The 24,630-nt window shown below is 39.5% G+C and overlaps 1 protein-coding gene across 1 annotated transcript in view; it reads left to right on the top strand.

Moving 5' to 3' along the window:
• Nucleotides 1-1,775: 1,775 nt before the first annotated feature.
• ASAH1 (N-acylsphingosine amidohydrolase 1) overlaps nucleotides 1,776-24,630 on the top strand; it is a 32,311-nt gene continuing 9,456 nt past the window's right edge. The window contains exons 1-5 of the mRNA XM_077144345.1: nucleotides 1,776-1,969; nucleotides 16,041-16,087; nucleotides 20,597-20,687; nucleotides 21,099-21,185; nucleotides 24,221-24,299. Of these exons, the coding sequence (XP_077000460.1) occupies nucleotides 1,892-1,969; nucleotides 16,041-16,087; nucleotides 20,597-20,687; nucleotides 21,099-21,185; nucleotides 24,221-24,299 (382 nt within the window). The 5' untranslated portion in view covers nucleotides 1,776-1,891. The remainder of the gene's footprint in view (nucleotides 1,970-16,040; nucleotides 16,088-20,596; nucleotides 20,688-21,098; nucleotides 21,186-24,220; nucleotides 24,300-24,630) is intronic.

Below are 24,630 nucleotides of genomic sequence, written 5' to 3'. Positions count from 1 at the left end.
CCATCTGCTCCTTTTACCTGGAATACTCTTCCCTAGGCATGATCAGGATCTCCCTTGCCTCCTTCAAGCCTCTGCTCAGACTGCACCTTCTCAATAACATGTATACTAATATTCCTATTTCATACTGTAATTCTCCCCCACTCCCAGCCTTTACAAAGGATTCCCCTTACCCTGTTTTCTCCTTGCTTATGTATTATGTTTATTGCCTATTTCTCACGTAGAATGTAAGCCTCGTGAAGGAAAGACTTGTCTTTTTTGTTCAATGCTTGTGCCCAGTGTTTGCAGAAATGTTTAACACATTGGAAGTCCACAGTAAAATGCTTTCTGAATTAATAATAAACATTTGCTCTGATCTACCAGTGCTTACTGTCAAAATATGAACCCAAATGTGCTTTAATACATGATTTGTTTCAAAAGTCAAACTTCCTCCTTAGAAAGCAACACCGTCACCTACCCTCACCCCACCCAAAACAAAAGGAAAGAATCTAAAGCTAAGAAAAGAAAGTCAAACTCTCATCTCCCAACTTCCAATAAAAAAATTGATTATTCTGAGGAAGAACTACAAATGGGTAAAAACCACAATTTCATACACACACACACACACACTCAGAGATAAAAGAAATACAGGAAGATTTTACTGAAACTTTTTTTTTTTCAATGCTGGTTGGTTTATCAAAAGGACTCAACCCGAAAGTGCAATCCAGAGAGCAGGATTTCCTGTTGGACTGTTAACTCACCCCATTTTTTTTTTCCGGCCTGGGCGATTGCTTGCATGTGTTGCACCAACGCTGAGGAAGTACTTCTGCAAACCTACTTGTTTTTCAGCAGTTTAGAGAGGCGCTAAGGGTATCCTTCTTCCAAGTTTAACTCAGTTCTGTCAGCCCAAAGCCTGCGATGAGTTAGGCGAAAATACGCAGTAGCTGAATGGCAAAATAAATTAGTGAAAGATTTGCTGGTTCTACCTGGTCATTTCATCCTTGTCTAAGGGCAAGTAACTGAAGTCCAAATTCCGTGACTTGGCAGCTCTGAGGGGAGGAGTCAGGAAGCGGATCAGTCTCCTCGGCCCCAACAGACAGCTGAGGCTCTCCAGTGACCCCCTACACCCCGAGGCTCTCTATTCCTGCCCTTACACATCGGGCTCAGAGAGACACCAGGCCGGGTCACTCCTGGAGGCTGAAGTTTTGGGGAGGCGGGTCGACCGTGCAGAGGTGTACAGGGATTGGGAGAAGTGAGTTCCAATAAATGTGAAACTCTCCTGAAACTGAGCAGTATACATGATTTACTGACTTCTATGCACTTACGCAGCGGCAGTAAAAATTCACCTCGGACCTACTCAGAGAGTAGGGCCAGTTCGGATATGACGACTCGTTTTGACTTCGGGAAGTCTGTTCTGGGCGCTGGGCGAGCGGCCTCAGCGCAGACTTTGCCCTGGGCAGTGTGGAAAGGCTGCACACACCGCCCCAGGACCGGACACTGGGGACCTGTCCCGCCTCCGGTGCCCACGATCGGGACACCAAGCCCGACCATTCCAGCCCCCGGTCCCCCCGAGACCCCCTGGTCCCCCGCGCCAGGGCCCTGGCTTCTGGGTCCAAAGCCTTCCGGCCCCACCCCTGGGGCGGGGCGCCGACCCGGCCCAACCACTGCGCCCTGGGGATGGGGGAGCTCTGACTCCTCTGGGCGGGTCTCTCTTCCAGCCCGAAAGTCTTCTTCTCCCTACCGCCCTTTGTGCGACACCGAAAAATTCCAGCCTCTCCCTCGGCGCTCCTCCCCTGCGCTCAGGCGTGGTGCAGTCCCGGGTCGCGGGTCACGCGGTGGCGCGGTCTGCTCCCGGCCCCGGGAGTGCCGCTCCGGCCTCTGCCAATGCCGGTCACAGGCAGTGGCGGCTGCAGAGATGCTGGGCCCGAGTCGCCTCACCTTTGTCTTCCTGGCCGCCGCTGCTACCCACGCCGTGGCGCAGCAAGTGCCGCCGGTGGGTGAGCTCGAGCGGAGGGCACGGAGAGGGGCGCGCAGGTGCAGGCGCGGGCCGGGCGCAGGTGCAGGGGCGGTGGGCGGAGGGAGCAGCTCCTCTACGGGGTTTGTGGTTTCGGGCTCTAGGATGTGGGTGCATTTGAACCTCACTCACCCCGGGTCAGCACAGGCGGTAAAGGAACAGAACCTTTAAGGAAAAGGCTGGGTGTGCTTTGCACGCTCAGATTTGAGTAAGTATAGCTGTACTACCAGTTCCAGGCTCTCGCATCCTGAACTGCGTGGAGAAAAAGTTCAGCGAGCTCGAGTACAGAACCCGACGGACCGCAGGATGACTTTGACAGTCTCTGCCGGGTGCCGAGGTGCTTTCCCCTGAAAGTCCCAGCTCAGATCCTGCCCGCTCGCCCCAGGGCCCTGGGAGCTGCCGGGTCGCCCAAGCCCGGGCACTGGGAGCGCAGCGCAGAGCTAAGCGCGTTTTGCCCTCTGTAGACTTTACCCTCGAGTCATGCGCGCTCCTGTCCCGTGGTATTTCCCACTTGGAAGGTCACAAGACCACAGATTTGAGAAGTGCAAGAGAAGTAAGGGACCAGCCAGACCTTTTCATTTTACAGAGGAGGAAGTGTAGACTATGGAGATAAATTCTCTAGCCAGAGGTCACGCTGTTGGTTACTTAAAACCAGCCTACACCCGAATCACTGGACACCCAGTCTGTTACTCTTTCAGATTTCTTTTCTTTAAAAGCAGCAAGATGGCATTTTTCTTTGCCAAAGGATCAGATACCTGGGAGCTTTGAGTCATCTGACTTGATAGCCTAGGTTGGATATTGATGGGGTGGGAGGACTTGCATTCTTCTTTTTAGATCTTTGATCTTTTATCCCTTTTAGAAAAGATGCTGTAAGGGTAAATCCGTGGCAGAGTACTACTCAGCCATTTAAAACTGATATAATGGTTAAGAAAAAAGAGCAGAATACGGAATTGTGTATATGGTGATTTCAATGATAGAAAAATAAGAGGGTAATACAAAGAAATACACGTGTGGACAAGGGTTAGAAGGTTATATGGAAAAATAAAATTATTTCCCTCTATGGGTAAGGAAATAACTTGCTTTTAGTTGTTAGTATCATGAGACATATTTGAAGAGCTAATACTTTGATAATGCCAGTGCCCTCCAGCCTGAGCCCACTGGGAACACACTTGTTGAATATTGCATACCTTTACTCATTCAGTCTGTGAGAATGGCCCTTATGGTGAGAAGATGTTAGAAAGAAACTACTACGAAGTTTGGGCTTTGGTTGGGTGTTTGGGGGAGGGTCTAAGGAATCAGGGGGTTGTTCTAGATTGAATTCTCTTAGAAAGTGGGGCAATTTCATGATTGGGTAAAGAAACAGCAGCATTCATTTAGAAAGAGAAGGAGTGTTTGATATTTTGTGTGTTATCCAGTACTCTTGCTTTTGTCTGTGCTGAGGCAGAAATCATGAAGTGGCCTTGTTTTGTCTCAATTTATCATGGAATCCGAACACCCTTGTGACATTATTTGTGTCCAACAGAACAAAAATGTCCCAGTTGTGAACCTCAGACCAGCTTGTAACATCACATCAGTTCCAGATGCCAGAGGCTGCCCTTTTTTTCTTTTTTCCTTTCTCGAAACTCATTTTTTTTCCAAGCAAAAACATTTTAAAAGCTCTCGTCAGAAATAAAATCAACAGTCACTTAGTGAATTTAATAATATTCTCATCTAGAACAGTGGTTGTCAACGTCTGGTCCGATTACTGGCATCAGTTTGGGTAGCTGTTTCCATAGGCCTTCAATAAAATAAGAAAAAAAGGGTATAAAACCAAAATTACAAATTTAGAATGTTAGACTTTACTCTCACTTTATGGACTTCCAGGTTTTAGTATTGTTTTTAAAATGTTCTTTCTGTTAGAAAATAATAGCAAAGGTCGATGATATGCATGCGGGATTTTATTCATTTACTTTAATCTCTCTTTCGCAGAGGAAAAATCTAGACCCTCTGTGCTGAGCCCCAGTTAGTTTTTTTATTGGTCTGAAACATCTTGGAACCCACTGGCTGAGAGGACTAGAACTTCATTCTCTGACCTCATTCTCTGATGAGAAAAAGCAGTTTTTCAGTTTGGTCTTGATATAAGCTGTTTGTAGCTTCATAGTAACAAAAGATATTTCAAAAGTACTGTGACAAATACGAATAATGAGGATCGGCTTTAAATTACAAACAGAAGTCATTTGATTCGTTTCATTTGAGGCGTTTCACAATGTAGGAAATTTCAAGCTCTTCTTGAGTCATTCGTCATTATTGCATCCATCAAAAGGCTTGGGAAGTGGTAGTGGTTATGAGAATGGCATAAGAAAAGGCCTAAGCGGGAAAGGAGGACAGACCACCTCATCCAAGGCTCTGTACACCCTGTTAGGAATTTTGGAACTTATTCTAAGAACAATGGAAGCCATTGGATGGTTTTAAACAAGATATGACAAGATAAAATTTTTACTTCAAAAAGATTGGTTTGATGCTGCAAAAAAAGAAAAGTCGCTTGCCCGTGTTTATAGAATCTACTTCTGGATGTTTTGTTTGTTCCACTGATTTTATATATATATATTTATCAATACTGCATGTCTTAGTTAACCTATCTCTATTTTAAGTCTTAAATTCGGTAGATTGCAATACTAGTGTTCAATAAAAGGGAGGGGTAAGGAGTATGGTATGTATTGGGGTATTATTTTTCTTTTAATTTTGTTTTCTGGAGTAATGCAAATGTTCTAAAAATGATTGTGGTGATGAATGCATAACTATGAAATGATACTGGGAACCACTGGTTGTATACCCTGAATAGATTGTATGGTGTGTGACAATATCTCAATGAAAATAAAAAATAAAAATAAAATATTAGTTTGGATGGGAGGGAGAGCAAGGGTGGATTTGAGAAGACTAGTCCAGGTGAGAGGGTGATGTCAGCAGAGTGGGGGAGTGGGCAAGAAGTGGATGGTTCTAGAGATCCTTAGGAGGAGGTAGAATGAGTACAGCTCAAGTGAATTAAATAGGAGCAGGCAAGTGAGGGGTTAGCACATTTATTTGCTCAGCTGGGTGATGGTGGCATCCGGGAACACAATGAGGAAAAAATTGGGGGGGCTGAACAGAGAGGATCATTTTCATTTTGGTTCTGTTGAATTTCAGGTGGAAGGAAGATATCCAGCAGGCTAGCGGAACTGGAGCTCAGAAGGGTGATATTGGGAGCTGTAGGCATGAGGGTATGGAATGAGAAGATGAGAGGCCTAAGAAAGTCTAAAGAACTTGCACATTTATGCCTTAGGTCGAGAAGAGTTGACAAAGTTCAGGCAGTAGCCAGAGCAGAGGCAAATCGGAGAGTAAGTTGTTATGGAAGCTCAGGGAAGCGTGAGACAGGATACCTGTGTTGAATGCGATTCAAGTGTCCATTGTGTTTGGCAATTGGAGGTCATTGGCCAGAACAGTCTTGAGAACAGAAAACAGATTGCAGCAAGTTGAGGAGGGTGCAGAGGGAAAGGAACTGGAGTGAGAAAGAGGACTGTTCTCAAGTATAAATCAGATTAATAAGATGCGTGAAAATAAAACATAGTGACTCAAGAATTAACTGCTGAATCAAACTTATCTTTATGTACCAGCTTCTCCTGTGACTAATAGTGCTGTTGGCATTTCCTACTAAACCAGCGTTAGCAATGATTTTCATAAAGTTTCCCCAAATTGCGTAAACGCCCATCTGTCCCAGCCAATTTTATTGTAATGTATCTACTGTTCCCAAGTACTCCAAAGGAATCCGCAGGTTTAATCTGTTCAGTTATTAACAAATATTGCATGCCTCGCAGGTGTCACATTCTATTCCAGATGCTGGGACCATGTCACTGAACAAGGTCCCTGCTTTATGGAGGGTTTATTCACGTTCGTTTTACCTAATTAACAGTGCTTTCATAGGGAATCATCCCATCAAAGTCAAGAAGACATATGACCCAGGGGTGTTACTCTCCCTGGCAGCACGGGGCAGGACTCCTGGGATTAGCTGGGACCTGGCAGCATGAGACTGAGAAACCCTTCTTGACCAAAAGGGGGAAGAGAGAAATGTGACAAAATAAAGTCTCAGTGGCTGAGAGGTATCAAACAGAGTTGAGAGGTTATCCTGAAGTTTATTCTTATGCATTATACAGATACCCCTTTTTAGTTTATGGTGTATTGGAGTGGCTGGAAGGAAGTGCTGGAACTTTCGAGCTGTGTTCCAGTAGCCTTGATTCTTGAAGACAGTTGTATAACGATAGAACTTTTACAGAGTGACTGTGTGATTGTGAAAACCTGGTGTCTGATGCTCCTTTTATACAGAATATGGACAGATGAGTAAAAATAAAAAGGGAAAAATGAATAAATAAATAATAGGAGGGGATAAGGGATAAAAAAAATGGGTAGATTGAAATACTATAAAATTGTGGTCAGTGAGAGGGAGGGGTCAGGGCTATGGGATGTATGAGTTTTTTCTTTTTTTTTTAATTCTAAAAATGATCATGATGATTGATACACAACTATGCTAAACCAAGAAGAAGAAAAAAAGACAAACTTGTAGTCTCAGGCTGGGAAGCGTGACAGAAGTGTCTTGTGAGGCTGGCAAGCTAGTTCTCCACAGGCCCCATCAATGTCGGTGGCCTCACACCGGATGCTCCCTTACCTGCCTGACTCCTGAAGGAATTTGAGTTTGCAGCCTGAAGGAGGAGAAAATGCCAGCACATCAAAATACCAGGACTTAGCCTTCACCCAAAAGGAACTGGGGTGCAGCGATAGAGAGCTCTAGACACAGGGTCTCCATTGGCCCCCAACTGCCTGCCTGTGTCACTGCAAGACACCCCTTCTCTGAATAGCAGTTTTCTCTATAAGATTGAGAGGAGGCCTAAATCAGTGGTTTCAAGTCCTAGCCATCCCCCAGCCTGCCCTCACCCACCTCCTACTACCAGAGCCTCTAGGTTGTAGGAGAGCCCCAAAGATGGCCCAAGTATTTCCAAGAATGAAATGGTTGTCACATGTATTCCCAACCAACATGTACCTTCTCATTAAGCAAAGCAGTTTTAACGCTATTTGCAAATATAAAGGGTACTCTACAGATAAGTTTTTTTGATGAATAAAAATAGTAAGATTAAAAAAAAAGACATGAAAAAATTTGCATGCGCCTCTGAATTTTTGTGAATAAGAGTCATGCCTTTCCTTATTCAGTAGCTGGGTGTCTGCTAAATTGTACATGAAGAATTAGGAAACAAATTTGATTTAGAAATAAGTTGTTGAAGAATTAAAGAATTGAATTGGAAATTTCTTGCTGCATTTCTGCTTCTTTTCTGATAGGTATCTCTATAATTTCTTTAAATTATTTTTTATTGCCTTTGTTAAGTATGCAAATGGCAAGCACACGAGAGGTTTCTGAACTTTCATTGCTGTTCTCACTAATACTCTAAGACTCAAATCACATGTAAGGAGCTGGATGAGTTATATCATTGCTTTTAATTTTTAAATTTTTAAATTTATTTATTAATTAAAAAAATTAAGAACAAACAAAAACATTAACATTCCGTTCTATATATATAATCAGTAATTCTCAATATCGTCCCATAGTTGCATATTCATCATTTCTTAGAACATTTGCATCAGTTCAGAAAAAGAAATAAAAAGACAACAGAAAAAAATAAAACGATAACAGAGAAATAAAAAAAAGATTATACCCCTTACCCCTCGCTTTCATTGATCACTAGCATTTCAAACTACAGTCCATGAACATAGACTGTCTTTCCATTTGTTTACATCTTTAATTTGTTTCAACATTGTTTTGTAGTTCTCAGTGTAAGTTTCACACTCCTCTAGTTACATTTACTTCTAAGTATTTTATTCTTTAGAATTCTGTTGTGAATGGAATTGTTTTCTTATTTTCATTTTTATTTTATTCATTGCTACTGTCTAGAAATGCAGTTGATTTTTATATATTGATCTGTTTCCTGCATCCTTGCTTACTTGTTTATTAATTCTAATGTGGGTTTTTTTTTTCTGGATTTATTAGGATTTTCTATGTACTCATTCATATCTTCTACAAATAAACATGGTTTTACTTTTTCCTTTCCATTCTAGGTACCTTTTATTTTATTTTCTTGCCTGATGGCCTCTAGTACAGTGTTGAAGAGACGTGATGAGAGCTGACAGTTCTGTCCTCTCTACCTTTCTTTCTTCACTTTCCTTCTTTGTTTCCATACACTTTTACTCTTGCTTAAGTCAAATTGACAACATAATTGCAACTGTAATTTATTCTTTCGTGTTTTGTCTATTCATTTCATTTAAGAAATGAAAACAGTAAGCAGTATTTAAAATAGCATGATTTGCAAATATTAGTCGTTACTTAGTATGCTATGATTACATTTCTTTTTCTGTAATTCTAAAACCAAAACCCTTATAGCAGTTAAAGAATTTTCAGATATTTTCTTTACCAATTATTCAAAATCATGCAGTGTTTTAATTGGTTTCATATTTATTCCATGCCTTCTTGTCCACGTTTTTCTCCTGGATTTTGTAACTCCTTTTCTTACTAACGGAGAAACCCATGCCTTCATCACTGTGTACTGTATATTTTCCAGTTTCTGACTCAATATTTCTCAATATTTCTTTTATCTTTTCCTCTTAAAACCTACTGAATTTGTTTTCTATTCAGGACTATTTTCTTCTTGGACTATCATTTTCTAATACATACTTTTTCGTTATACTTTTGGATTATTTTTATTTTCTTCTGACATTCTTTGCCTTTAAATTCATATGCTTAAGTTCTTCTAGACCTGAAACTGGAGGATCTATTCTAAGGTGTCTTTTGTGGGCTTTTCTAGGCTGCTGTTTTCTAGATTTATTGTGTATCTGTCATCCTAAGTGTTCCCTTTACACTCTGTAAGTTGAATCCATTGTTTTCTGAATGATAGCCCATCTTTTTCTTGCTTTACTCCTTTATTTTGCTGTCATATATCTTGAAGTAGCTTCTTAAAGAAGAATGACATAAATTTACTGAATTCTTGCAATGACTTTGTTAAATGACTTAATTCAGTTCCCACAATTGGTTGACATCTTCACCTGGAAATTCTAGTTTTAAATTAATTTCCTGGTTTTGATGGTTTTACTCTGTCTCCTAGCAACCATCTAGCGATTGAGATGTCTGATGAGAATGTGATTCTTATTCTTTTGTAGAAACAACCCCCACCTGTGCCATTGTTTATTTCTTCATCATTTATGTTCTGAAATAACAGTTATGTGTCCAAGTGAAGGCCATATTTTCAGTCATTGTTTTGAGTAATTAGTAGGCTTTTCTTTATTGAGATGCTTACCTTTTTCAGCTCAAATAAATTTTCTTTTATTTCTTTCATAATTTCTTCCCCCCTATTTTCCCTGCTTTCTATTTCTGGAACTGCTATTAAAATAATGGACTTCATTGATTGATTCTCTAAGCCCTTATAGTTTCCTCAACTTTATGTCCCTATCCTTTTAATTTCAGCTGTCATGTTTTTATAGCTGAAACATATACTATATGTTTTATATACTGAACTTTTTTCATAGCATCCTGTTCTTGTTTTATAGATATGAGTGTATTGAATCTCTGTTGTGCAAAGGAGTTGTATCTTGTTTTTGTTTTTCATTATTTTGGGTTTTCTTCTGTTCCTTAAATTATCCAAAGTTTTGGAGTCAGATTTTCAATTTGTTTTCTTTGTTTTTTGTCTTCCATGTTGTAGGCTTTTTTCAAATATTTGAGCTTTGGTTGTTCTTTCTTTTTTAAGATGGAGGGAATAGAAGGTTTGACTTTGGAGCTCCATGGTTTCATGACGTACATGCTTTGTTTTAGGGTAAGTGAGTGAAGAATGAGGTGTTTTACCCCAGGTCTCCTCTGAATGGTACTAGGAGGCCTTTACTCTCAGGCAGAGGTCAGTTAACTTTTTCTGTAATGGAGCTGATAGTAAATACTTTCAGTTTTGTAGACAAGAAGCAGCATCCAAAAATATTATGTAGATATTTACATAACAAGAGAGAAGATGTATTTCCACAAAATTTTTATTTATGAAATTCAAACTATAAGAATAAGTCAGTACAACTTTTGTAATGCAGGTCTAATAATTAAAATAACTTAATTCTTTTGAGAAGGATCACATTTAGCTTAATTGGGAGTCAGAGTTGGTGTCCTACATCATCAAAATTGATTGCAACGTTTCTGTTATTCCTGATCTTTAATTAAATTTTACATATTTCATCTTTGAAAATGTCTATTCACATAAATTGTATGCTAGGCTGAATAACTATCCCCAAAGATGTCCATGACCTTATCCCAGGAACTGTGACTATGTTACCTTTTATGCAAAAGAGATTTTGCAGTGTAGAAATTATTTCAGATGATACAGATGGGACCAGTGTAACGACATGGGTCCTTATAAGAGCGAGTCTTCTGGCTTTGAGGATGAAGGGAAGGGACCAAGAGTCAAGGAATTAGAGGGGCCCTTATAAGTGGGAAAAGTCAAGGAAACAGATTCCCCCGAGAGCTTCCAGAAGGAACTCAGCCCTGCAGACCAGTTTTAGACTTCAGACCTCCCACACTATTGAAATAATACATGTGGGTTGTTTGAAGCCACTAAGTTCTTGCTAGGCAAAATAGAAATCATTCTGGATAATAAGTGAGAATGAAAGAAGGGGTAAGTTGAGGGGTCAATAAGCAGGAATTAACCCCCAACCCACCTCTGCTTATAGAACTGCATATAATCAGGCATTTTATTGCTAGGCTAAAACTAAATGCACGCGTACACACACGTTCCTTCACCCCCACCCCATACACATGCCACCTCAATGGGTTTTGTTTCCTCTAAAGAAACTGAACAAATGAATAGTCTAGCACAAACAAGAGCGCCTTATATGCGTGTTGATATCCTAGAGCAGGGGTTGGCTAACTATGGCCAGACCCCCAGATCAGGCCTGCTGCCTGTTTTTTTAAGGCCTGTAGGCTAAAGAATGGTTTTTGCATTTTTAAAAGGTAGGGGGAAATATTAAGAGTGTAATAGTATTTAGTGACACATGAAAATTTTATGAAATTCACATTTCAGTGTCCATAAGTAAAATTTTATCAGACTGCAACCATGCTCATTTGTTTACATATTGTCTGTGGATGCTTTTGCATTATAAGAGCAAAGCTGAATTATTACAACAGAGCCCGTATGTGATGCTCTAATAACTTCCCCCGGGTGCTTGGTACATGATAAATGGCAATTATGCAATTATAACTCAACAGTGTTTTCAGGACCACATGTATCACTGTACAACATCCAAAAATGATTGGCGCATACCTATTGTTTCAAAATAGAAGGACAAACATGGACTAAAAATCCTGTACTTTTGAGGCAAAGTGGAGTATGCATTATTCTGTTATCAAAAAAGATGGCATACATATTTCTTGAAGATGATTGTATAATGATATAGCTTTCACAATGTGACTGTGTGATTGTGAAAACCTTGTGCCTGTCCTTTTATCTACCTTGTAATAGACGAGTAGAACATATGGAATAAAAATAAATAATAGGGGGAACAAATGTTAAAATAAATTTACTTTGAAATGCTAGTGATCAATGAAAGGGAGGCGTAAGGGGTATAGTATGCATATTTTTTGTTTTTCTCTGTTTTCTTTTATTTTTCTGTTGTCTTTTTATTTCTTTTTCTGAATTGATGCAAATGTACTAAGAAATGATCATGATGATGACTATGCAACTATGTGACAAAAATGTGAATTACTGATTATATATGTAGAATGGAATGATCAAAATAGGAATGTTCGTGTTTATTTGGTGTTTTTTTTGTATTTAAAAAAATAAAAGTAAAAAAAAAAAATTTTTTAAAGGGTGGCATAGCATTGTGTTTATTTGCAATGACTCTGAAGCTGTACTAAAGGAACATAATGTATTTAAATATCACCAGGCTAAAACTCATCACAGAATTCTCAACTGACAGAAAAGGAACTGAAAAAATTAGAAAATATAAAAATATTTTATCATGGTAGAATTTGCAAATTTTTAGAAAAGGAAAATGAGGCTGCAACTAAAGTAAGTCTCCGAGTAGTTCATTTACTAGCAAAGCAAAGCAATCAATGGTGGCTTAACTAAATTGTGTTTGACTGCAACAGTGGAAGGAATGTGTACAGAGAAGAATGTATTTGTTTCCGATTATTAGCCTTTAGGCGAGAAGATTTGCGCGGGACTGTGGAAGCAACATCATTGGCAATTAAAAGCCAAGGCAAATGATTTTGAGTGGTTTCCTTGGCTCTTGAAGTTACCAATAGCGATCAGTTGTTATTTTTTCAAGGAGTCAGTTCTGAGTTTGAAGTGACTGGAAGATTATCCACTGTGAATACTCTGCATGAAACATCTGCTGACAAGGATGTTTTCAAATAATTTGGGCTAACAGGAATTCTTTACAGCCTAAGGTGGAATCTGCTAAGATGTGTAACAATGACAGTGGTAAAAGCATATGGAAGAGAAAAAGACTTGGACACATTTACAAAGCTTGTGAAAATGCAAGGTGTTTAAAGCTTTTGATTATTAATTTTATTAATTAAAAAAATTAATTTTTTTTAATTAATAAAAAAACTGGCAGATACTCTGTGGAAAGGGTTGAAGTTGTGTTATTGATCCAGTAATGCCAGGCGTGAACTTCATTTGCTCTCATTGACTTAACCATTATCATTTCAATGAATGTTTGTAAGAAGTAGATACTGAATATCTTGACTTTTCCTACCACGTAGGAGTTAGAGAGCAGTGATAAAATTTTACTGAGTTTTTTTTAAGGTCAGGGGTGAAAGTGAAATTTCAGAAGAACTGCCTTCAACTACTATTATGGAACATTGAATAGCTTTGGGAATTAGCTTTTGCTGAAAAGTTGATAAGTGTTTCTTAATAAATTCAACCAGAAATTACAATGTAGGACAGTACTTTGTACTGTAGTAAAGTCATTTTGACAGCATTTAATGCTTGAATCAGAAGTAATGTCAAACTGCACACTTCCCATGCTAACAAAAGTTAAAACAAGATGTGAGCTCTCCGTTCCTGCATAACTTTGCAGCAGATGTATTTTCTGAGCTTATACTACAGTTCCAGTAGTTTTCCTTCCCCATTCTACCTTCTTCTCTTTTTGTGGACTTATAGTTCTTTTTTAACATTTTTTAATTGTGAAATTTAACATATACAAAAAAAGCAATAAATTTCTAAGTACATTGTAACAAGTAGTTATAGAACAGACTTCAGAGTTTGGTATAGATTACAGTTCCACAATTTTAGGTTTTTCCTTCTTATTCCTCCAAGACACTGGAGACTTAATGAAATATAAATATAATGATGTAGCAGTAATACTCATTTGTTAAATCCTATCTTCTCTGTTACACCTCCTCCGTCTTTGATCCATCTCCCAATCTTTAGGAGTATTTGGGCTATTCCCATTCTAACTTTTTCATGTTGGAAAGGGCTGTCGATAATATGGGGGATAGGAAGAAAAGACTAGTTGATATTCTTGGAGAGGCTGGCCATCTGTGTGAACCCATCTGGAGGTTGTAGGTTTCTGAAAAGTAATCAGAGTGCATAAAACTTTTGTAGAATCTCAGATAGAGCCCTAGGTGTTCTTTAGGGTTGACAGGAATGGTTTTGGTTGGGGGTTGGCAAACCATAGTAAGTAGCAATATCTAGCTGATGCTTGCAAAAGAGTAGCCTCCAGAATAGCCTCTTAACTCTATTTGAACTCACTCAGCCACTGATACCTCATTTTGTTACATTTCTTTTCCCCTTTTTGATCAGGAAGGCATTGTCAATCCCACGGTGCCAGAGCCAAGCTCATCCCTGGGATTCATATCCCATGTTGCCAGGGAGATTTTCATCCCTGGATGTCACATCCCATGTAGGGGGATGGGTAATGATTTTACTGCAGAGTTAGGCTTAGAGAGAGAGAAACCACATCTGAGCAACGAAAGAGGTCCTCTGAAAATAACTCCTGGGCAGAACTATAGGTAAGCGTAGCTTCTCTGCTACATCAATAGGCTTCACAAGACCAAGCTCAGGATCAGAAGCTTGGCATAATGACTTCGGAGTCCCTCATGTTTGAGACAGTATCGGGGGTTAACCTGGTGCTAAAACTTAATAGTTCCATATTTCTTCTCCCATCCCTCAGGAGAGTTTTCTAATACTTTTTAATTATCTGCTATAGTGAAATGTAACCCAGTATTACATTAAGCTATGCAGAATTACAAGCCTTCGTTCCCATTCTGGGCTCCATATGTTTGGGTTGTTTAAATGAGCTATCCAGACAGGTTGAGTTAGATTATGTGCTGCAGAAAATTTAGGTTTTGGACAAAATAAACCTCTTTCTTTAGTCTCATACAGTAGGTGAAGTTCTAAAATACAGCCAGTGTCTTCCTTACCCCTGTGTTCTGATTTACCTTAGTCCTGACCTGACCAGCTTCATTCTTATCACTAATTGAACCTGATCCCTTTTTTTCAGTTTCTTTAACAGTTGTATGTGGCAGGGTTGACCTTCAGAGCTGCAGAACTTCTACTCTGGGTCTTAGGTGTCACATGAAGTTCCTGCAGTTCCAGGGAAATACCAGGTTAAACATATATAGCACATCTCTCAAAATCTAGAAGTGACAATTACAGCTCTGGACTACATGTGACTGCTATAAAAGCTTACAATCTAGGCCCTAGTTTTCTTTTTTTTTTTTTTTTTTTTTTTTTTTTTAAAGAGAGAGGGAGGAAGGGAAGGAAAGACAGAGAGAAGGAAGGAAGGATGGAAGGAAGGAAGGGAAACATCTTTAAACATTTTCTTGTTTTATTGTATTTTGTTTGTTTGTTTGTTTTTTACATGGGCTGGGGCCGGGAATCGAACCGAGGTCCTCCGGCATGGCAGGCAAGCACTTTGCCCGCTGAGCCACCGCGGCCCGCCCGGCCCTAGTTTTCTTATAAGTATTTTCTAAAAGAGACCGTCAATATTTGTGCTTTTGTTTCTGGCTTATTTTGCATCACATAATGTCCTCCAGGTTCATTCACCTCACTGTAGTTCTTTTTAAAAATTATCTTTCATTTACAGTACTGGCTCTCCAGAGGAGAGGAGATAAACGTACTTACCATACAATCCATGTAACTTTTCTGATCATGTCGTGTTGAATGCAAAATTCTACTTCATTTCGCCACAGGTGTCAACAACTCTCCCTAAAACAATCTCATTCATTCAGTGTCTCGGGCAGCGGGCTCAATATTGGGGGCTGGTCCTTACCTCAGATTGCACAGTCTGTAAGTGAAGAAGGGGACAAACATAATTATAGTGTAATATCACAAATATGGCAATGGAGATGTGCACAGATGCTATGGGAGTGGAGAGGAGCGGATGACTGTTTTCATTTGGAAGGTGGTGGGTGAAGACTCCACAAGGAATGTGTGTTTGAACTGGGTCTTAGAAGATAGCTAAAAGTCGGTGAGGCAAGGAAAGGACATTCCAGACAGAGAGGGCAGCACAGCATAGACCAGGAAGGGTGAGAGCACATGGTTGGTGGTCATGCATGGGTACAGATATTAGGGGAAGTGTCAAGAGATGCAGCTGAGTGGTTAATTATATCTAAATTATGAAAGGCCCTGGGCAGTGTGCCCTTGAAAATCTGGTTTGGGATGCAAATCCCAGGATAGAGTTGCAATAAAGTTGTCAAGTAGTATCATATGCTATAAAGTAATTTACTGTTAATGCCATGTCAGCCTGACTTAAATGCTTTCCGTCCACCTTCTTACCTCTCCTTACTCGATATTTTTGCAATACAAGATCCAAATGCTAACACCTGGTGTGTACAAATTGAACTGAGTCTGAAAATGGAGTTGATGGTTTGAGATTTAGAAGTCTGTGGGGAAGGAAAAACTTTTATTTTATGAGGTATTGAAATGATCTAAAGCTGTAACTTTTTACAAATTATCTCTTCAATTAGCTAGCATTTGTTATTTTCTGAAATTTTAACTTTCTTTGTTTTTTTAAATAGTGGACAGAAGACTGCAGAAAATCCACATATCCTCCTTCTGGACCAACGTAAGTGAACATCAGATGATCAGAACTCGCTGTGATTTTCTGTGGAGATTTTTTCCTATGTAATAAACTTTCATAAAGATAATGATATTGAATGCAAACTTAAATCATGTCTTCTATCCAGAGACAAAATATTTTTCTCAGGTTAATGTATTATGCATTTGGCTAAGTCCGTGGACAAATGTGAAAATGTCCCATCAGTAAAATGTCCGTTTCTAACCTCTCAAAATCATAGGGGAAAAAAAGAATTTCCATTCTCCTTCAAGCTCCTCTGTCTGCCGCTAAGCATTTTTGTAATCCTGACAAATGCTAGCCCGTATTTTGACAAGTGGATAGAGTTGACCTTTGTTACTCTGTGGTGCCTGGACATAAATCACCAGATTATACTGGACCACAAATGCGCAGGGCCTCATAGGTGGAAGGCTCGAGAAATAAGCCACAGTATGATAATCAAAGCTATTGAAGATGAAGTAGGATTGGAAAACATAGGGGAAGGGCCAATATCATGTTTTAGTGTGTTTAACATTAATGCTTCTAGGGTAGGTATTTGGCCTTTGCAGATCCTAAGTGGTTAAATGGCCTGGGAGAAAGACCAGAGAGGGTACAGCTCATAAGCTCAGCGAGTACAGAGAAGGAAAAGGTGTAGGGAATGGTAATCTTTTCCCCTTGCTTTTTCCTGTAGCTGAAAGCAGCCTGCTGGGGGTAGGAGAAGGCGAAGGATGACTTTTAACAAGTAATAAGTAACTTTAAGCTGACATATTTGTTTTCTGTGTTCTGAATTCCATATATTGTATTGCCGTTGTGTGAATTGCGCATTGTGTATTCCAACTAGCCTCTGTCCCAGATGAAGTGAAACTGATAAACCACATTCTTTTGGTTTAGTCACCTTTATGTAGAAAGAGGCAGTTATTTGGGAGGAAGTAATTTAGAGGTAAGCACTTAATGGCATTATCATACAGCCAGTGCACATGGCAGCCCTCTCTTTATGGTTGCTCCCCCATGTCTTCCTTTCTATTACCGCCATCTTGGTCTGTGTCTTAAGTGTTTCATGATTGGATCTCTTGGGTGGTCTCACTGCTCCAATTTGTTGACTATTTACTGAGTACCTTCCATGTTTAAGATCTTATTTCTGCTCCCTTTCATGTATATCCTGTATGTCTCTGCTGAATTGATTGCCCTGAACAAGTTCCCTGCTTAGACATTTAACTGGTTCCATATTGCTGTGGGGGTGGGGGGGTGGTTGGTGGTGGTGAAGGGCTGCACCTACCTGCATGCACATATACACATGCACAGGCTTATTTATACATATACACAATACATATAAATGTTTTCCCCCCTTGCCTTGGCATTTCTGTTGGATTCCTTCCAACCACACTGACTTGCTCCCCTACGCAGATATCCACAGTCTGCTGTAATCTTTCTTTCTGCTGAATTGCAAAGGGATCTTGAGATCTTGGAGAGAAGTGTGCTATTCGTACACCTTTGAATGAAAAGACAGTCCTCCTGTAGCTGTGAGGTCCTCCTTTACAGTCAAACACATAGATCCTAGAGCCATGCATGGCTAACAGTGAGAGAAGAAAGAAACACCTGTGCATCCAGCCTGACTGGTCAAATCATTCCTGGAGGTGAAGGCCCTGACAGCTAGTATCCATGTATCCATCCCAACCCCATTAGTATGTATTTGTTTTTTCCTGTACACTAGGGTGCTTAGCACCTGCTCTCTTATTTGTATATGTATGTGTTGTGTCACTTAGAAAAAGTGCACACACCTTCAGGGCCACCTGGATTCAGTCAGTGCTTACTGTTGATTATGGTGATCTGGGCACAGCAAATGCTCATTCTCCAAAATAATTTCATTTAGGTTTATTATTTATGGTAAAATAGGAAAATGTACTCTGGTCATTACTATTGATTGAGTGCTGGTGCTGCAAAGTACTTTTTCATGTGTCATGTAATCCTCACCATCATAAAGCCAATACTTTCCATAGGAATATTTCCATAGGAAATTGAGGAGCAGATGTTAAATATTAAGATATTTTAGAAGTGTGTTTAAGGAGAGGTGAAATGTGGGATTATGGCTAATCTTGAGTTATTAAAATAAGTGTGTTAATCAAATTAACCTGTTGTCTCAAAGACTTCTATCTAATGGAGGTTCTATTGTAGAGAGGTTTCTGGAGTCACCCATTACCACTTAATTGTAATCCTCTGCTGTAATGAGTTTATTTCCTCTCTGGAATTCCCAAGCCTACTTGAGTTCTGGACTGGAAAAGAGTCAGTAGCATAGGGGAGATTTAGGGACATATTTTGGGTTTTATTGGAAGCTCTGAGGGGCGAGCAGCTGATTCGAGTTCATAAGTAGAGCACATATCTACGACGTGTCACCGACAGGCAAGCACTAGTGTGTCACACATTTATCATTGTTGTGAGACACAGAAGTCCAAATGCTTGCCCTGGGGGTGGGGGTGGGGGGGTGTCAGTAGCATCTGGCCATAATGGGGAAGCAATTAATAATTGTTACTGAATTGCAGGGCAGAATTTTACATTTGAACTTATGGTCATTCAGAAACTGAATTGATTTGTTTTGCTTTAAAAGATTTTAAGTATCATAGTATTTAAGGGAGGTATCAGCTACCAAGAAAATGGGAACTTGAGAGTACTTTAAGAACAAAATTAATTCACTGTGGTTTTGTTTAAATGTCACGTTTCCAAAATTGAGTGTGCCTTCCTTTTCTTTCTAAATCCCACCATGAGCGGGGACAGTTTCCTGAAACCTTTGCACATATACGAGGGCACCATGTCAATAACATTATTTACAGAATCAAATCATTATTCATGACAATAGACCTATACCACAATTCATGATTTTTAGGAAACAGTCCGGCGCTGCTGTAGAAATAAGTTTGGATACGTTTTCATTTAAGAGCCCGACTGCCTTCGTGTTCTGTCAAAGTGTTCTGTCTGCTTCTCTGGACAAGGCAATTAAGGGGCACGTGCTGGCTGTTTTTAGGCATAGTTTTATGCTGATCAGTCACTGACTAGCACGCCCATAAAAGGTATTTCCGTTGAGTAACAAGTGCCAGGAGATAATGTTTCTGTAGCTACAGATAAATAGTTGTGGCATTTATCCATCGGAAATAAAGCCCTGCTCCATTGATAAGGGAGCAGGCATTCCTAGCTCCTCCTAGTAGACATTGCTGTTGTAAATTGAAGAGTAGGGAGTTAGGGAAGGGATATGACAAAATGGTGCCTGGGCTTGGCTATCAATACAGAAGAACGAAGAGAGGAAGCACAGTAGGGAAGACTAGGAGGGCTGAGGGACGTGTGAAGTTTCTTAAAGCCAGTAATGGGAAGCTAATGCCTGGAGCCCCTCTGGGGTCTTAAAATATTGGCCTTCCTTCCTAAAGCCAGCACTAGATGGAGATTACTCAGTGAAGTGTTAGGCTATCTAAGAGGAAATTCTGCAACTGGGAGACCAGTTAGAAAAGTGTCAGAGCCTGGACTCAATCTTTGCAAGATTTCAGAGAAAATGAGAAAGGCAGCCATTTCCCAGCAGGCTGTAGCCCTTGAGCCACGATTGAGTCTCTCACATGTCACCGATTCACATTAACTTCCATAATATATGATATTATTCCATGGTCTCTGAACCTGCTCCTGATTTGTACATGCAAATAGGGCAGAAGCACTGCATTCAGGGGTGAAAGTTTCCCTGAAAACTAGATGGCTCCCGGGTATGTGTCAACAATGCCTTCCAGACCAAAAGGGGTAAAAGAAGTGTAATAAAAAGTATCGGTGGCTAAGAGAGATCAAATAGAGTCAAGAGGCTATTCTGGAGGCTGCTCTTAGGCAAGCTTCAGTTAGATAGTGCTAATTGCCATGTTTGCTTAATTCCAACCAGCGTCACTCCTGTTAACTCTTAAGGACACCTAGGGCTCGAACTGAGACTCTACGGAGATTTAATGCAATAAGTTTGCTTTCCTAGAACCCATCATTTCCAGAATGTTCCTAGGCTAGATAAAATCCTATAATCCAGATAGACTAACCTCTCCAAGATTAGCAACTAATTTAATTGCTAATTAGTTAGCAATTATATCCCCCTATCCTTTAGTATTGACACACCTTCTCTGTCATTCTCTGTAAAACTCAGAATGGGCATTGCCCAAAGATCCTTGTAGACTGGGAGAAGGAATAGAGAGAAAGGAGGAATTGTAACAGAGAAGAGAGGATTTAACAAATGAGTATGAATGCTGAATCGCTATGTTGATATTTCTTCTAGCCTCCAGTGTTTCAGAGCAGCTAGAAGGAAAACTCTGAGATAGTGGAATGGTAACCCATAACAAACTCTGAAATCTGTTCTGTGACCAGTTGAAGTGTATTTTGAAAATTATTCTTTTTCTTAAAAAAAAAACAAAACTGTCTTTTACATGTCCATCTAGCTGAAACTCTCTAGCCGCCTCAAAAAAGGAAAAACAAAAATGCTTTCAACCTTTCAAGATGATACATATCTTGTTACAGCTACAGAGGTCCAGTTCCTTGGTATACCATAAATCTTGATTTGCCACCCTACAAAAGATGGCATGCGTTGATGACTGAGAAGGCACCAGCGGTATGCTATGATTTTAAATCTTCTGTTTTTGGATTTTCTGAGTATAATTGTATTTTAAAAATGAAAGTACCAACAAGTATTTTAAGCATGTGCTTTTGATATTTTTCTGCCACTAACAATAAATGATAGTAAAGGGAAACTGTCATTCCTTTATAGTGTCTTACTTTTTAGTAGCTTTTGCCTTGTTTCTTTACCTCTGTGTTATCTTCCTCTAAACAATTAAGAGTGAAGTGTCATTTTAAAGGTAAAATTAAACAGCATTGTGCTTTATGTATTCATTGAAATATTTTCAAGCAACACATCCTATCTAATTTAGCTAGATGTGGGTAGAGCAGAGGCTCAGTATCTGTTTTCATTATAGCAATATATCAGCACTTCTTTGTGTACCTTACTATTTTATTTATTTTTCAGGTAAAGATTTTATTGAAAACCCTGAGGGATTTTTCAGATGCATTTGTACCAAGTGGAAAACTTATGGCGCTAGTGGATCAAAAGTTGGTAAGAATTACTATTTCCTACAATAAATTTTAAATGCACAGAGTTCAGAAAAGGCCCTTGTATTTATTTAAAGGCCTACTTTGACAACGTTTTCTTCTTGCACAAGCTTGCATTTATTCTAGGCCACTGTCAAAAAAGAAGAGGGACTTGAAAATCTGGGGCTTGGCAGTATTAGAGTAACAGGCACAAGGTAACATGGTGTATCTTTTAACTGATGGCTTACTGATGTTTTTTTAATATCGATGCTCTCTACTCTGGAGGTTGCTCTTACACAAGCTTTAGGGAGACCTTGCTACCTATCATAACCTGCCAAACCCCAACCAGGACCATTCCAGCCAATCCAAAAGAACACCTAGGGCAATTTATAAGATTCCACAAGGGTCCCAGGCACTACAGTAACTTGCCAGAAATTTACAACCCCCAGATGGGTCCCTGGTCCACATGAGTCATGAAACCTAGCCCAACCTCTCCAGAATATCAGATAGTTCCATCTCCCTACCCCATATTAATGACAGACCCTTCCAATATCAAAAATTTAGAACTGCCACAGCCCAAACAACCCCAAAGAGAGGTATGGAAAGATCAAAGGTGATGGTCGAATTATACATAGAAGATAGGACTTAACAAATGAATATGAATGCTGAATCATTAAATTGATATCTCTTTTAGTCTCCAGTATGTTAGAGCAGCTAGAAGTAAAAACCTAAAATCCTGAAATTATAACCCATGTCAAAGTCTGAAATATGTTCTACAACTAATTGTGGTGAGGTGCTTTGAAATTTATAGCTTTTTTGTACATATGTTATTGTTCACAAAACAAGAAGGAAGAAAAAGTCGATTGTGATGTTAAAAATTATTTAAGGCCTCCAGCCCCCTATATTCTGGAGCAGTTAGAAAGAAAAATATGAGAGGATCATATGGTAGCCCATGACAAACTCTGGGATCTGTTCTGTAACCACTTGTTGAAGAACACTTTGAAAACTACTGCTTTTTTATTTCTTTGCTTTGTATAAATGTTATACAATACAATAAATAAAGTTAAAAAAAATTGAAGCTGTATTTTTACAGAGCAAAGGGCAAATGCAGTATTTCATCTGGGACACTGGCATTTCCTGCTCCTTATAGATGCTTGGGTTTGCAAGTTCACTATTGAAAACTTGTTTTTTTCTTAAGTACTTTGCTTGAGTATTTCTGGACCCCTAGAGAATATTCTAGATATGACCAAATGACATACTCATGCCCTATATATTTTGTGATCCCTGGCACTCAGGTTGCAGGTTGTTTGTGGCTCTGCATTCACCAGACCGTTTCATTTTCCTCCTGGTCACATTTCTTAGTTTCTCATTTATATATTGGAGCCAATGGAACATCTGGGCTCTAGCCTTTAAAATCCCTTGAGGGATCCTCATTATGCTTTTTCTTTCTTTGCTTCAGAGCCCCGTATGAATGGCTGTTAGGATGCAGAAGATTGGTGAGGCATCCAGGTCCTAGGTTAGGCTTTCCCACCCTGGGTAGTATGCACCTCTTGGGCCGGATGATCCTTTTCCTGGAGGACTGCCCCATGCCTCCTAAGTTGTTGAATAGGATCCTTGGCCTCTATCCACTAGATGTCAGTAGCATCCCCTGAATTGTGACAACGAAGAAGACATTGCCAAATGCCCCCTGGGGTGGGGGTTGCAAAATCGCCCCTGGTTGAGAATCATTGCCCTTGAGAATACTCAAGCTTCAGGCTCCTGAAGCCCTTCTGGGACATCCTCCCTGTGGCACTTGTACCTGTTGACCAGCAGACTTGCTCTCCCTCCTGTTAGGATCTCGGCGCCTTTGATTAAGGCTAGCATGTTCTTATTAACCAAGCTTCTCCAAAACAGAAAATTAAAAAATGCTGTCAGGGACAGTAGAGGAAGAGCCCCTCACATACTGCACATGCCCTTATTTCCCCTCTACTCGGAACCTCAGTAGGAAGGGCAGCATTGCAAGGCGTTTTGGTGTCCAGGCTTTGGAACCAGACTGAACTGGGTTTTACAGCTGGAGCAGTCACATTCTAGTTGGGTGTCCTTGGCAAATTTCTTAACCTCAGAAACCTCAATTTTCTCATCAAGAAAGATAATGTTTACTCATAATACATATTTCATGTGCTGGTTGTGAGGTTAAGTGAACTCTTGTATGCAAAGCACAGTGCCTGGGATTTAATGTGTCCAGTAAGTCATTTTTATGTATTATATTGGCTAGGATAGTCCACCGTGCAATGCTTTGAATTCCTAAAGGGAAAACAATATGCTGAGTTAGGTCAAATTACATACAAATTCCAAGTTGGTGAAAAATGGGATTTGTGAATTTTAAACATGTTGTCTCAGCAAGAGGCATCAAGTTTAAATTGTTATCTCATTGTTGATGAATAGTTGTAGTTGAGAGAAAAAGCACTACATCCCCCATTAAATTTGCTAATGTGTCCATTATTTGCCAGTAGAATGCGATGAATGCTTATTAGCCCAAGATCATCCTTTAACCATGACAAAAGGGATTATGAATAAATAAAATATTACAGGTGTGTTGCTGGCCCTATAGTAAGAAATAGTAATGAAGATGTATTTTACGCATGATTTTTCCATAAGCCTTCAGTTTCCCTAATAAAAAAATAAAGATAAAAAAATGTAACGTCAGTGGCTAGAGAGCAGAGAGATGAGGAGTATTGATGTTCTGATATTATTGTATTTTAAGTTTTGTTAAGACGACCATGTGGAATTATTCCCATTTCCTCTCTTTCTGTAAATAGGGTAAAATACAATGACAAGAGAAAACAATCTCTACGTAATACCTGAGAACAGAAGAGCTTAACAAAAGCCTAAAATTAAAGAAATGTGTCCCCAATATTGAATATTACGTAGACTCTTATACAAATACATGATATAAATACACTTGAAATCACCCTTATCTTCACCAACTGTGGTAGCAATATCTGGAATAAATTATATGTGAAAGCACCAGATTTCAAAGCATAACTAGGTTGGATGATTGGTAATTTATTTGTTTTACAGCCTGATCTACTTGGCCAGCTTCCCGATCCTTTTGGAAAAGAAATAGAAGGGATTGCAGCTGTTATCGACGTACCTTTAGGTAAAGTCCCCTTTGCAGCTTTTAGGATATTTAATAAATCATTTAAAAATGTTTCTATGGAAAAAATTAGCAAACAAAGCAAAATATAAAAATAAATAAAAAATGTTTCTATCGAAGCACAGATCTTAAGTATACTAATGCATGGAGTTTTACAAATGCATACATATGCAAATAATCTAGATCAGGATATGGGAAATTCCAGCACCCCAAAATGTTCTGTCATGTGCCTTTGCAGACAATTCTTCTCTCATCCTCAGATAACCACTATGTTGCTTTCACTGTAGATTAGTTTTGCCTCTTCTTGAACTTCTTATAAATAGAACAATATAGT

Source organism: Tamandua tetradactyla, chromosome 26, assembly GCF_023851605.1.
Source record: "Tamandua tetradactyla isolate mTamTet1 chromosome 26, mTamTet1.pri, whole genome shotgun sequence".
Lineage (NCBI taxonomy): Eukaryota > Metazoa > Chordata > Mammalia > Pilosa > Myrmecophagidae > Tamandua > Tamandua tetradactyla.
Note: the sequence above shows the minus strand (reverse complement) of the source record. Positions and strands in the feature narration are given on the sequence as shown.